A 14,523-nucleotide genomic window follows, 5' to 3' on the forward strand; every position below is an offset into this window, starting at 1 on the left:
ACATTCCAGCCCAGCTGAGTAACTACCTCCCCAAAATCCCGCTGTCAAGCTCGCCTATGAAAATGATGCAGAGTAGAAAGTTAGCTAAACAAAAAAATACACATCTTGCTATTACAAAACATCTAGGGGGCACTGCAAAGTTAGGTGGCACTTTATAGATGTTTACGGAAAAGCCATATTTGAGATGTGGCTTTTGCTCCATAAGCATTAGGAATCCAGTTATGCTTATCTTCTCCTGCTTAAAAATTATATTTTCTCTGCCATTTGACTCTAGGAGTTCAGCAAGTGCTGCACCCTGCACAGTTCCTCTGTGTCGATGTGTACTGTGCTGGGAAGCTGCACTATTCTGGGGCACAAGAGTGCCTTGGAGGCACAGTTTCTTTGTTAAATCCCTGAGGCAGAGAAGGAACACATCAGACACACGGTCCTACATTTTACACCATGCCAAGAGCCTGTGGCCCTTCCTCTTGCTCTAATTCACTTCTTAGAGAACGCACAAAGACAGCCCGTCTCTCTCGCATGTCTTTTGCGGTCGCTCCCCGTCCTTCTCTACTCTAAGTCCTGGAAGAAGAACGCTCCCTTGCTCAGCTTGTCTCCCATCCTTCTGGAGCTGCCCTCAGGCAGACAAGCCCTTTATTGTTTGATCCAGTTTGGCAGCTGGATTTAAACAATCTTCAGAAATCTGTGCTACGTCTAATCTAGTCTGACTTCACTCCTCTTGAACCCCGCAAGTTTTTTGCAAATGAGTCTCCTGCTTTATCAGCTACATAAGTTGTATTTAATATAATTAAAATGCTAAGCTGATGAATCTTCTCACTGAGGGCAGATTACAGCTGGATGCATGAAAAGGGTGCTCAGCAGGAAGGATGCACAGAAACCAAAAAGCAAGGGAGCTAGGGACTACAGAACCTCCGATATGCATAATATAGGGGATATTAAAAAGCGGGTAGGAGGCAATGAGCAATAAGCATCCCAGGCCACTAGGTCTTTTAATCCTCTGGCTCCCTTTCTGTCTGTATTAGCTGACTTGTGTGGGATGACTTGGTCGGCATTTAAGGAAATGAACTACACTGTTTTGTCATATGTGGCACAATAATTGACAGCATCAAATGACCTCAGCATCAAGCTGGGATCACCCAGTTACAATGGCAGGAGAAATTAAATAGCATTAATTAGAGGGAGAATATGGAACTCTTTCTGCCTGGGATGTGTCTCTTCTCTTAGCTGACAAAAGCCTCCATGGTTTGGCTTATTAAGAGCCAAGTTGATAGGAAAGCTGAAGGGAAAAAAGGAGCGTTCTCCATTGTACACCAACCCAGCTGAGGGAAGACTTGAGTTTGAGACTGACTTTTAAAGAACATCAAAATGTTAATGCATTTTTATCCCAGCCACGATCAATACACCTGAAAGTCTCTCTAAGTAGACCACAGACAGCACTTTTGCTCTTATTTCACTGCGAGATCAGGTAAATAATATATGTAAGGGAGAAAGAATCAGAGACAAAAAAAGGATTTTTCATCTTCCAGAAACCAGAAAAATCTTCTGCTACAGCAGTCTTCCTACTGGCTATGCAGTTACCTGTACACATTCCAGTTAAAACTTTCTGCACAACAACTTTTTTTTCCTATTTTATTGACATTTGATGTAAACCAGACTGCACTGTGCATTAACAAAAGGAGCTTGATTCTCTGAGGTATAATGAACTCTCATTTCCCACTGAGCCTGTGAAAGAGGTCGACATTCAAAACTACTGAAGGCAGGTCCCTTGTATTACTTGGAAATTGCTTTCCTGCACCCTCCATTCTCTGACATGTTGGGAAGGGGCCAGGAGAAATACCAGAGTTTCAGTCCTGACTCAGTTCTGTACTCTGTGATTTGAATCCATCCCAGCTTTTATGATAGAACTATAAAGTATGAAATATGATATTGCAAACAAAGTGTAGAACAATTAGTTACACTTAATAGAGTTTATTTGCCATCTTTTGGCAAATAAAGCATGTTTGCATATACTCTTCCTTAAAAACTTGCCTTTCCTTTTGTATGTATACTTGCCTTTTTCCTATACTAAACAGTTAATGAAATTCCAAACTACTAAACAAAAACCTGTGAACATTTTGGACAGTAAACTCTTTTTCCCATTATATGTCTATACAATGCCTAAAACAGACTAGTCCTGATTTTTGAACAGAACCATCTAGGAATTTTTGTTATTAAAAAAAAATATAGATTATTTTATTAATTTAAAAATAAAAATGTTCTTTAATTTACCTGATTCACTTGTAAAAAATAAGGAAGAATGAAAGTGCACTATTGAGGAAATCACCTACAAGTGAGCTAGAATTACAGATTCATGAATTACACTATGTCCACCTTGGAGTACTCAAAAGTTCAGGTGTTTCTTTGTGTCTTATTTAAGCCTCTTGAATCTAAGCAACTACATAATTTCAAATAATAGCTGCACTATGTAAAATGTTTTAGACAGGAAGATGCCAAAATGGACTGAAAATCGTAGACTTTCCAATAAAAACATTCTTTTTGGTCAACATTATTTGCTAAATTCAACCCAAACATATTAATAATTTTGCTCAACCCACAATTGCATTTTCCCGTTAATATATTAATTTTCCCTCCAATTTCTCTCACTTTTCTTACATGCCCTGTCTCTCTACTTTCCTTTGATAGATAATGGCATATCCTTCTCCTACAGTGAGAAATATAACTTCTCTCGAAATGATGCTTATATGAAAAACCTCACTTGGAGATGCTGTGACACTTGATGGACTTGAAAACTCTGCCCAGGAAAGACAGGATGTGACAGCTGCATGGTCCCTGAAGATGCTTTAAAGGGCATCCAATAGATAATCCATTGCTCTTACCACGCGAATGTAATGTTACAGCTAGAGGGAACAATGAACTGTACATACGAGAAATTGTGGGCCAGTCAAATCAAAGAGAGTAAAGAGAAAAAAATCAAAGGAGAAAACTTGATGTGATCACTTTTTTTCTTTTGTTTCCTATAGAACTGAGAGGAATGAATATGTGCACACTGGATTTCGCCACGCAAGCCTTTTCCAGGCTTTAGCTATAAGCAAGAGGAGCCGAGAAGGCATCAATGTCACTCCACCAAAATGCTCATTTTTGCACTCAGAAGATGTAAATCTTAGAAAGCGGTCTTGACTAAGGGCTGCCTGTGAAAGCTACGGAAGAAGCTTCACTGGTCAGTTTAAGTGCAGTATCCTTTGTGCACAGATTTAAATGGGAAGTTACTTTAGCTTCAGGGAAGCAGAATCTGGCCAGAAATCTCACACTGCAATACATTAGATAGATATTATTAATTACAGTTAAATTAAATGCAAAACATATTTTACCATTTTATGATGAAGAGTATTTCCTAAAATGTCAATAAAGGTTAAAAAAGAAATGGCCTGGTTGGTTTGCTAAACCATGTGAGTTCTCTTCTAGTTGCTGCTTATTTTAAGAAAATAAGAAAGAGTCTGCAGCATCATAAAAATACAGATTCTGTTTCTTGTATTTTCTTCTCATAAAAAAGGGGAAAAGAAAAAAAAAGTGAAACAGTTTAGAGCTAGGGCATTTGGTTTGAGGATCAGTTGAATATTTCATTTTGTCTGCAGCATCAATTATAGACTTGATGATTATATAAATATTGTTTCATATTAGTTCTATGGCCAAACTTCTAAATTTAGAATTAATCTTTTTCTTCATGATGCAGTTTCAATAATAAACATTATGATCAAGTCTAGGTGTATGTTACAGTATTAAAATGCCTTCTTTTTAAGCACTTGGTGGAATCACTGTTACTGCTCTGCTATGGCTTAGCTAGTCTGCCTGTAAAAATGAAGATTTATTTTTATGTGGCTTGAACTAAAACAACTGATTTTTGATGTGTGCTCACCCTTAACTATTAACATTGTGTGCAATAGCAGTTTAAATGTTTTATTTTCAAATAAACAGGCAAATGGACTGTTATTTCTATAAATACTAACAGGATCATGCCCAAGCACTGGGATTTTTCAGCCTGGAGCAAGGGGAAACCACACATTTTCTGTTTATTTTTGTGGGTTTTACTATTTTAAGTAACATCAAGCCCTGGACTGAAGTTATTCTGACATTTCTGGTTACTTTGAAGGAAAAAGGTCCCAATAGTTTCTTAGCAAGTTAGGGCAACTTACTCTAAGTCACTGAGTGATAAAAAAGTATTCTCTGTGACAACAATATATGCAGTGTCCTCCTGGATGTCCATCACCAAGTCTCCTGCAATGGAGCTCAAAAGCAATACATAGGAAGATGGGCAAATGGTTGATGGAGGGCCTGGTCCTACTAACATGTACCCAAATCTACTCATGTGCATAGTGCCACTAAATGTGATTCTGCAGGGATATTTGAGAACTGTCCCTGTCCCCCAACTGAGAACAGATGTTGACAGTGATACCAGATGCTCTTTTCCGTTCTTTCTTCCCTGACCTCAGTTTTAACACACTCATGAAGGACAAAATGCCAAGGTTCTTGTGCTGCCTTTGGAACAGTAAAATCTGAGCATCAGCTATACAGTTTAGGCCTGTGCACTAGTAAATGTTGTTTTGGTTTGCCTTTGTAGCTGGCTACTTGTGTTTTGAAGGGGTAGAAATGGACAATTATCTGGGTTTTTTTGAGCAATACCTCTGCATCTTTTGCTTGGCAATAACCAGTTGATTATCTGCAGGTAACAAAGTACCAGTTGAGAATTTTAACTCGCTTTTTGAATAGACAAATACAGACACCTTTAGATGACTGAAGTTTTACAAGGGTATCAGACTATCCTTTCAAACTGAAAGCTTTTTTGCAGCCCAGCGTTGCTCCTCTAAATCTCTGGTCAGTTTGAAACAGTTTGACCTCTGTATCTCATTTCTTTGTAGGGATAAAACCCTCTAATAAATAGAGAGAAAAATGATTGAAATAGGTAAATACAGAAAAATTAGGGAAGGAGAAAGCTAATGAACTCAATTGCAATCTCTATGCCAGTATTGCCTTAACTTAAAAGTATTGATTAAATAACTGAGTATTTACATCTTGTACTGGAACCGCTGAAGGCAAATGATGCATTGCAAAGCAAACAGAAGCTGACCTTTGCACGTTTTCCCATCAGGCTGCAGGGTAAATCCAACTGGGCAACTGCATCGTACCCCTGTCGCGGTATCCTTGCAAGTCCGATCACAGCCTCCATTATTGACAGCACATGTTTCTGCAGAATGAGAGAGAGAGAGAGGGAGAAAGGGAGTGTAATGAAATGGTCTGGGGGAGGGGAGAGGCATCAACTCTTTGGGGCAATATTACAACATTATGAAAGCAATCTAAGTTTAAGCAAGCCAACGGAAGCAAGCTCTCAAGGTCATCAGGGCCCATGTACTGGTTTTGACTGGTAAATCATTTCCACAAGTCATGATTTCTTTCTCCCCCGCCCAGCTGGTTGTTTTTATTTATTATATTTAGTTAGTGCTTTTGAACTGTCTTAGACAATAGGATGGGTTATTACATACGAAACAAGTTTAAAAAGAAAAAAAAGTGACTGCCTTTAAAAGCGGACATTCAGTCTGTTTCGTATCAGTCAATGTCTAGCCGAAGCTTTCTAAGGTTCATTTTTTTAAATGATGTAGGCATAATGAACTTTAAAAAGCAGTAGAAAGCAAAGCAGATTGCTAGACTTGGAACTGAGAATTTAAAATCCTTAGTTAAGAAAGAGTTAATGGAAAATGAACTACATATATCACTTTGACAAGAATCTACATGCCCAATCTGTTCTTACTGAACTACAAGCAAAAGGCATCTGGGTTTTGTCCACTTAAAGCTTTTTGCAAATTGAAAGGAGTTTAGAGTGGGTGGGAGGGCATAATTGAGGTCACTGAACCCATTCCAAGCTGTGTCATTGAAATTTCCCAGTGCTTGTAGTATGTAGAAGGGTGGCTGGGCAAACACAGGCAAGAGAAAGCTGCAATACTTCTGAGCTTTTACAACAGTGGGCAATGACTATTAGGTACCACTACATTAAAAAAAAAATCTTCAACTTCATTACAGAAAAAGCAAAAACCCCTCCCTCATTGCTGTTATTTTCTGCTACTCATGTGTGCACATGCGCACACCGTACACATACATACACACACATACCCACACACACATCCATAAAATAGATAAAAGGCTAGTGAAATGATTAACTTTGCTTTGATCCAGAGAATAGAGTGGATGTAAGGATGTCAATTTAGCATGTCAGTTTGAACTATGCATTTATTTGAAAAGTATTTACTTCAGAGAGCAAGTCCTTTTAATAGTATCTTTTTCAGTTGCTCTGGCTTTGATTAAATTAAAATACCCCCTTGCCCCCCAAGACTGCCATTATTCTACTCAGCTCACCTCATTCTGGCTTTCCGTAAAGAGGCTTTGTCATTACTTACTCAGATTTACAGACTCCTATTGCTGAATATTCACAGCCTGTGTCACAATTGTACCCTGCGGACAGGGTCTGACAATAAGCTATAGGATATGCTAATAGGGAATTGCCGTGGAACAGTACAGTGATCAAAAATTATTTACACAGAACAGAAAAGGCTTTATCTTTCAATTGACTAGTACTAAAAGATTTTTATTTTAAAGTAGCCTCTGCTAATGCCCTCAAGGTGAACTTAGACTGGCCCTTTGGACGCAATTCACTGCTTCAAAGTAAGAGAAAAAAAGTGTAACTGGTTTTTTTTCCTTCCCTTTTGCACTGGCACAGACCTCTACATCAGTTGTGGAATAAGCTGCTGGCACTTACGAACAAACTGAAAGCAAGGGGTTGGGGCACACATGCATTAACAGCATGGGACAGAACTCTGCTGTCTATATACATTCACACATGCTCTACTAGATAGTTTTTAATTTGTTTATGCCATGTGTGCTATGTAATAACATCATATAGAAAAAGTAATCACTATACAAATGGATTTGCATATAAGTGCCAGCAAGCACAGCTAACAAATGGACTGACGTGTTTTCTGGAACAGCTTTCTGAAAATGGAGCTGAGTCTGCAACTCCTTAAAGTTTTCAGGTAAAGTTCTTGCTCACCTTAGGTATGACTTGCAGAATCTGAACCTAACTGCTCAAGTAATATAGTTCTGATTTTCATTTACTCCCCTAGGAAGGACTATTTTATAGACTTAAAGGCTGCAAATGCTGCTTGAAGAATTCTTCTGTAAATGACAATGCTGGCATTTCCATTTGTACGTGAATGTGTGTGTGTGTCCTCATAGGCCAACATATCAAACGATTTTATGTTTCAGAGAAGGGAGAAAGTTTCAGGTAATTTAAAACTTTTTTACTTGGGTACAGTTTAATGGTAGAGTAAATGCCAGGAGTAAAGAGCTAAGGTTAAAAAACAAGGAGAAGTGGTGAAGATGTACATTTGGCATGGCACTGCAAAGAGCAGTAAATCTTATGTTAGCAGATTAACTTTGGCATATGAAGAGTCCTTTATTGCAGTTCATCAACATGAGATGAACATAAGCAGTAATATTTCTGCTTTCTGGATGACATCCAGTGAAAATGAATAGACACAACAATTTTTTTTTCCCATGGCATGGATGACTGGATCTATAGGGTAAGGGTCATTCAGTGAACAACAGTTATTTCTATGCATAAATAGAGGGAATCAAGCCAGCTTTTCTTATTTTCACAGAGATTTAGTAAAACGAACCAAACAGGATAAATACCCTTCGACTTTCCTGGTGATTCTGACTTTAATACATGATGAACTCTAACAGAATGAAGATCCAAGTGAGCAAGAAGACATCTGACAGTACCTCTAACATTTTGGATAATCGGAGAGATGTATTGATGAAATTCCTTAAACTCAAAGTCATGAGAAAACATTGGTAAAAGAAAGCAAATGTGAATAGCAGAATGTGGGAAAAAGGTATTAGAGCTACATGACATAGAGTAGCTGAGGCCTATACACAACATAAACTGAAGCACATCACTACCCGTGTTTCTGTTAGAAATGACTTCAACTCATTCTTCACCTCACCACTATCAAACTTAGTATGTATTTGAAATGCAAATACATGTTTTAGGTCTCAAATAAAGAGCAGAAGCGAATTACTTATTTCCGAGCTGTCACACTGGAGAAGCTATATTTATACGGAATGGAGAGAAAGGATGTTCAAAATCTGGATCAGATTTTCATGGTGATATTCATCCTACAGACCATTTTCCACTGTTTTTTTCTCTGTGAAAGGCAACCTCAGCATATTTATTACTCTTTTTGTTGTTGTTGTTTCAGACTTTTTGGCACATTTCTGTTGTTGTGATGAGGGACAAGAAAAAGAACTGAAAGACACAAATAAAGCAGTGTCTTGTAACTGAAATTTAGATTACTTCTGAATTATGATAAAGCTCATCATGTGAAACTTCTAGACTTTACTGTGAATTTAAAGGGATGTTTGCAGCCCCACTTACATCCTTATTGAATTCCCACCAGAAAACTCAGACAGAAACAGGGATCTAAAGAAAAGGACATCTGTTTACATAAAGCAATCTGGGATAGCTTACATTGTTTTTTCCCACTGTAAGCTCCTAATTGTGGAGCATTCTTTCAGGTACCTGGTCCCTGGGTCTATAGATGAGAAGTGATCAAAATCATTACCAACATGCTATACCTATGGTTTACTAAATTAGGATACTTATTGTTTTAACAATAGTGCATTGCACCATGGAATATGCACCGCTTCTGGATATTAAAATATCCTATTAAAAAGCGCAAGCTTGAGCTGTCGGTTCTTCAGCACTGGATCAGGAATGTTGACTAAGTTACCAGGCGAAGTTACAGGGGAATTCAGTCTTTCATTATGTCACATCAGTGTCTGCAGGGGTTTAGCAGTGAAAGATCAGTTCTCCAGGTTCTAGTTCTGAAGTTCTTTAACTAAAGCGGAATCTCTACCAGGTGGCAATAGAGCCTGGTCACTTTCTTAAAAAGATTGACACCAGACAGGATTTATTTGGCTTTGAATACTATTAAATGTCTGAAACTCTGAACATGGGTAATGGTTTAGGAACATTTCAGAAAACCTAAATTTCAGCTTCTTTTATGAAACAAGTAAACATAATCATTCAAAATGTAAGCTTCTATTCAAATCTGGTTTTTGCAAGTGGCCAATTCTTTCATAAAGCCACTGAAAAACTGCCTCAAAGACAGGTGTCTCCAAAATCTGCCTCCAATTTTTGTGACTACATTTTATCTCTACGATCAAAAGAACATGATGTGATTTTAAGGATATTGCTCAAAACCAGGCAAATCTTGCAATCTTTATTATTCACTTTGGGAGCCTGGGTCAATTTGAACTAAGATCCAAACCCATGTTTTAGGAACTGAGATATGCTGCAAAGCAGAAAAAAACTTATATGGGTCTATGGGACTAGAAAGGATACATCTGAAGATCATACAGTAATATATGTCTTAGTGAGGTCACTCTCTATAATCTTTGGTAAGTCACGAGAACAGGGTAGGGTTCCTGATGACTGGACGAGGTAAACATCAAGAAAGGCAGGAGGGGGAATCTGGGGAACTACTGGCCAGCCAGCCTCACATCAGACCTCTGTAAGCTTATGGAGCAAATCATCGTGGAAGCCATTGGCAAGCACATGAAAGACAGGAAGATGATTGGGAATGGCCAGCATCGACTTACTGAGGGCAAATTGGGCCTGATTAACCCAACTGCCTTCTACAATGATGTGACTTACACTGTGGATAAGGGGAGAGCTGTGGATGTTTTTCACCTTAAGTTTAGTAAGTGCTTTGACATGGTCTTCCATAGTATCCTTATGGCCACAGTGGTAAGAGATAGACTGGATAAGTGGATAATACAGGGAGTGGAAAATTGGCTGGACAGCTGGCCTCAAAAGGATTGAATGAGTAGTAGAGAGTCCAACCGGCGGTCTGTCACTAGAGCTATCCCTCAGCCTCAGCTATTGACACTAGGGCCAATACTGCCTAATGTCTCTACTAACAGCCTGGACTATGGGACAGGTGGCACTTTCTGCAAATTTGTGGACGATACCAAATTGGGGGAATGGTCAATACACCGGAGGGCAGGGCTGCTATTCTGAGGGGCCTAAACAGGTTGGGAAAAAATGGCCTGAAGGGAACATTATGAGCGTCAATGAAGGCAAATCCAAGTCCTGCGTATGGGATGGAATAATCCCATACAACAGAACAGGCTTAGAATTGACTGGCTAGAAAGCAGTTTTGGAGTAAAACCTGGGATCCCTGGTGGACAAGTTGAATGGAAGTCACCAGTGTTTCTGTAAGGCAAAGAAGGCCAACAACATCCTGGCTTATATTAGTAAAAGTACCAGCAGAAGATCAAGAGAAGTGACCCTACCCCTCTATTTGGTGCTTGGAGTAACAACATCTGGAGTGCTGTGTCCAGTTCTGGCACTCCAGTGCAAGAAAGACATGGACATACTAGAGCGAATTCAGTCGAGGTCTACCAAGGTCATGTTTAGGGGGCTGGAGCACATGATGACGCTGAGAAGCTGAGAGCTGTTCAGCCTTAACAAGAGAATGCTCAGAGGAGATTCTTATTTCTGTCTACAGCTAACTAATGGCACAGTATGAAGAAGATGGAACAAGACTTTTCTTGGAGGTGCACTGTGGAAGGACAAGAGGCATCAAACAAAAGCTAGAATATGGGAAATTCCAGCTTGATACAAGGTAAAAAATTTTCACCATGAGAGTTGTCAAACACAGGAAGGGGTTCCCAGGGAGGCTGTGAAATCTACGTCCTTGGAGATACTCAAAACTCAACTGGACATGGCCCTGAGTGACCCGGTATAGTTGCCCTTTCTTTTAGCAGGAGGCTGGATTAGATGACCTCCAGAGGTTCCTTCCAACTTACATGAGTCTGTGATTCAATGAAACTGATTCACATATCCTACAGAGACTGAAGAATTTGAGTTTCACTTTTATTTCTGATAAAGAACACTAGGGGGAAGAAGGAGAAGGGAAGTACCACGAACAGAGCGTGTCAAATTCAAGGGCACAGTTCATGTCTACTCAGTATCCTATTCAAGCTCAAGATCTCTTTGGAATCTGACACATTTAGTATCGCCAGTGATACTAAATTAGGAGGAGCTGTGGACTCCTGCATGGGTAGAGAGGCCTTACAGAGAAGTCTGAATAGACTAGAGAGCTGGGCAATCACCAACTGTATGAAGTTTAACAAGAGCACATGCCGGATTCTGCACCTGGGATGGGATCACCCTGCATATGCATACAAACTGGGGAGCAAGACGATGGAAAGCAGCCCTGTGGAAAGAGATCTGGGCATTTGGGTTGATGGCAAGTTGAGTATGAATCAACAGTGTGCATTGGCAGCCAAAAGGGCCAATCGTGTCCTGGGGTGCATCAAGCACAGCATAGCTAGTCGGTCGAGGGAGGTGATTGTCCCACTCTACATTGCACTGGTGCAGCCCCATCTTGAGTACTGTGTGCAGTTTTGGGTGCCTCAGTATAAGAAGGACATCAAACTCTTAGAATGTGTTCAGAGGAGAGCAACCGAGATGGTGAAAGGTCTTGAGGGCAAGACTTATGAGGGGTGGCTGAGGTCACTTTGCTTGTTCAGCCTGGAGAAGAGAAGGCTGAGGGGGGACCTCCTCACAGTCCACACCTTCCTCAAGGGGGGCAGCAGAGGGGGACGTGCTGGTCTCCTCTCTGGTGAGCAGTGATGGGACACGAGGAAATGGAATGAGACTGTGTTAGGGCAAGTTCAGACTGGACTTTAGGAAAAGCTTCTTCACTGAGAGAGTGGTCAGCCACTGGAACAGGCTCCCCAGGGAAGCGGTCACGGCACCAAGCCTGTCAGAGTTCAAGATGTGTCTGGGCGATGCTCTTAGTCATATGGATTAGTGCTAGGTAGTCCTGCGAGGAGCAGGGAGCCTGACTCGATGATCTTTATGGGTCCTTTCCAACTTGAGATATTCCATGATTCTATGATATTCCCAATAGGAAATGCTCATGTTTGGAAAGTTGAAGCATGGAAGTAGAGACCTAAATTTCTTCCCTAGCTTCCCATAAGCTGCTATTTCATCCTTGGCAGACTACTTGCACTGGAGCTCACAAGAAATTTTGTGACATACTGGTCTCCTCATTTAAAATCCATGCAGTATTTCCTATACTCATAAGATCTTTTGAAATTCATTAGCACACATGCTCTATAAATGTAACATAGCATTGCTTTTATTGCTACCGACAGTACAGAAATTACTACCAATAATTACCAGAAATTACTACCAGTACTGAAATTAAAAGCAAGACTTGACACTCCCCACTCTTTAATTTCCTTTTCCCCTGATAATTATTCGTCTGTAAATGTAACTTTTTACAGGGGTAAGAGAATTTAATCTTTTCTATCCACTCTTAAATTCCTTTAGATTAGCATAATATGCAACAGAATTAATATGAAAAAGCATTATTTAACAGGGAGGTTGGTGTCTCTGTTTTGTGTTAACCAAGGTCAGTCATTTTGGATTGGCTCTATTTATGTTCTACTTAAAAAATTAATCCCATAAACTGGAATGTGTGCATATACCTGCACCTATATGCAAAACTCTGCTTTCCCAGTCTCAGTCAACCTGCTAAAACATTTGATATAATGTTCAGTGTGATAAAAATTTGCTTAAGAGAACATAAATTTTCAAATTATTCTCTGAAAACACAAAAAGATTAAAAAAACCTAAAGACGCTGTACATGGGTATAAGGAATAAAACGGGCAAGTAACAAAGTGATCAATCATGTTTTTTAAGAAGATCTAAACTAAAATAAGCTTCTTCAGGTGGTAGGCAAGAAATTAATTTCAGAAAGAGGCACTGTAAAGGTGTAATCCTGCACATCATGCAAGAAGGCTGAGCCAGGTGGCAGTCACAAAGAGCCGTCAGGAGAAGATGCTGAATATAACTTAGGCTCGTACTATTACTGTCTAAAAGCACAAATGAAATTTTGCAGTCACTGTGCCATTGTGCAGGCCACTGAGATACCAGTCAATGTAGTGTATTTCTACTGTGTTGACCTGTGCTGCTGTATCCTGAGCAAGACATAAGACAGAGGAGTACTATGTGGACCTCTGCATGAAGAAGGACGATTTTAATTTCATGTTATGCCCAGAACATATAAAAAGTATAGAAATATTGCACTAGTGATCCATGTCACTTCCCTTTGTCTGATCAATACACAGTTCTATCACAAAGAGCTTTTAAGCCACAAGGCATGAAAGCAAAAACAAGCCATCTAGTATCAGGGTGTTTTCTCTGGAGATATGGAGAAGTGATTCTCTGATCTTTTCTGTTACCCAGCATGGCAGTCTGCAGTCAACAGGATTCAGAAAGCCCTATTTGTTTTCCAACTCTTGATCATAACACAATGACTGGAAAGAGTAGAGAACTGTAAATGAAAAAGCTGTTTTCAATAATGTTTGTATAAACATGAAAAGAAGGCTTAACAGAAGACCAAAAGTGGCCAGCTGTAGTGAAAACAAAAGAAATCATATATAGCCTCAAGTGAAAATGGAGAGGGAAGCCACTTAAGTCATCACTTAACATTCAAGGAAGTCTTGCAGCAGCTGCTGTCTTGATCATCTATCTCTTAGGAAAAGCACAAAAGGGAGCACTAACAGCTCCTTCTCTCACAGAAAAAGTTGTTCTTGGAAGAAATTAAATGAAAAAATTCTCTATAGCTAATGACTGCCATCTCCTTTGAATCAGAGAGGAAGGTTAGACTGACCTGTCTTAAAGACTTGTGCAGAGGAAAAGAATTTTTTTGCAGCAACAGGTAAGCAATAAAAGATTAGGTTTCGTCACACCTGCAGGCTTATGGCATCAAACTCCAAAGACAGGGAAATCCATACACTGCAAAATGTGCAGTGTGTGCCCCCTTTTCTCACTAATTAACACTAATTAGTAATTCATAACTCGTTTAAAGGTAATTGCTGTTGGAAACATGGAGAGGCAGGTTTGTGCTGATTCTTAAATTTAAAAGGCCATTGAGGTGTTTAATGCTGTCCAAAGACACAAATCTGGGCAATGTCTGACTTTAGGACAAAAGGGAGACGAAGAGATTGCTGTCCCCCAAAACAAAGAATGTTCTCTAAGTTTGCCAAATTTCTGTAAACCATTTACGTTGATAAGGTAAGCGGTAAGTACAGCTGAAAGAAAGACATGAAAGGGAAAAAATGCTTGTTTTCCCTACATAGTTCCTATGATTGGTCAAATGATAACACTGACCACAGGGCAAGTTAAAGCAAACTAACAATTCAAATGCCTTTCATTTGGAATTCATCTGAAGTAGCCTAAAGCTCACTGGGGTCAGCAGAAATAGGGCGATAGGGCTTTGCTCCCAAAATCTGTACCACATTAGAGAACCTTATTTTGAGCTAACTTTTATGCCAGCCAAAAAGCAATTCATGATAGAGCAGTCCGGAGCTGTGAATTTAGAGTAGCTGTCAGG

At 39.6% G+C, this 14,523-nt stretch overlaps 1 protein-coding gene across 1 annotated transcript in view; it reads right to left on the bottom strand.

Annotated features, from left to right (window-relative positions):
- SCUBE1 (signal peptide, CUB domain and EGF like domain containing 1) overlaps window positions 1-14,523 on the bottom strand; it is a 210,512-nt gene that overhangs the window by 67,459 nt on the left and 128,530 nt on the right. The window contains exon 8 of the mRNA XM_049822270.1: window positions 5,123-5,239. Coding sequence (XP_049678227.1) covers window positions 5,123-5,239 — 117 coding nt within the window. The remainder of the gene's footprint in view (window positions 1-5,122; window positions 5,240-14,523) is intronic.

The sequence above is a fragment of the Accipiter gentilis genome, chromosome 18 (assembly GCF_929443795.1).
Source record: "Accipiter gentilis chromosome 18, bAccGen1.1, whole genome shotgun sequence".
Classification (NCBI taxonomy): Eukaryota; Metazoa; Chordata; class Aves; order Accipitriformes; family Accipitridae; genus Astur; species Astur gentilis.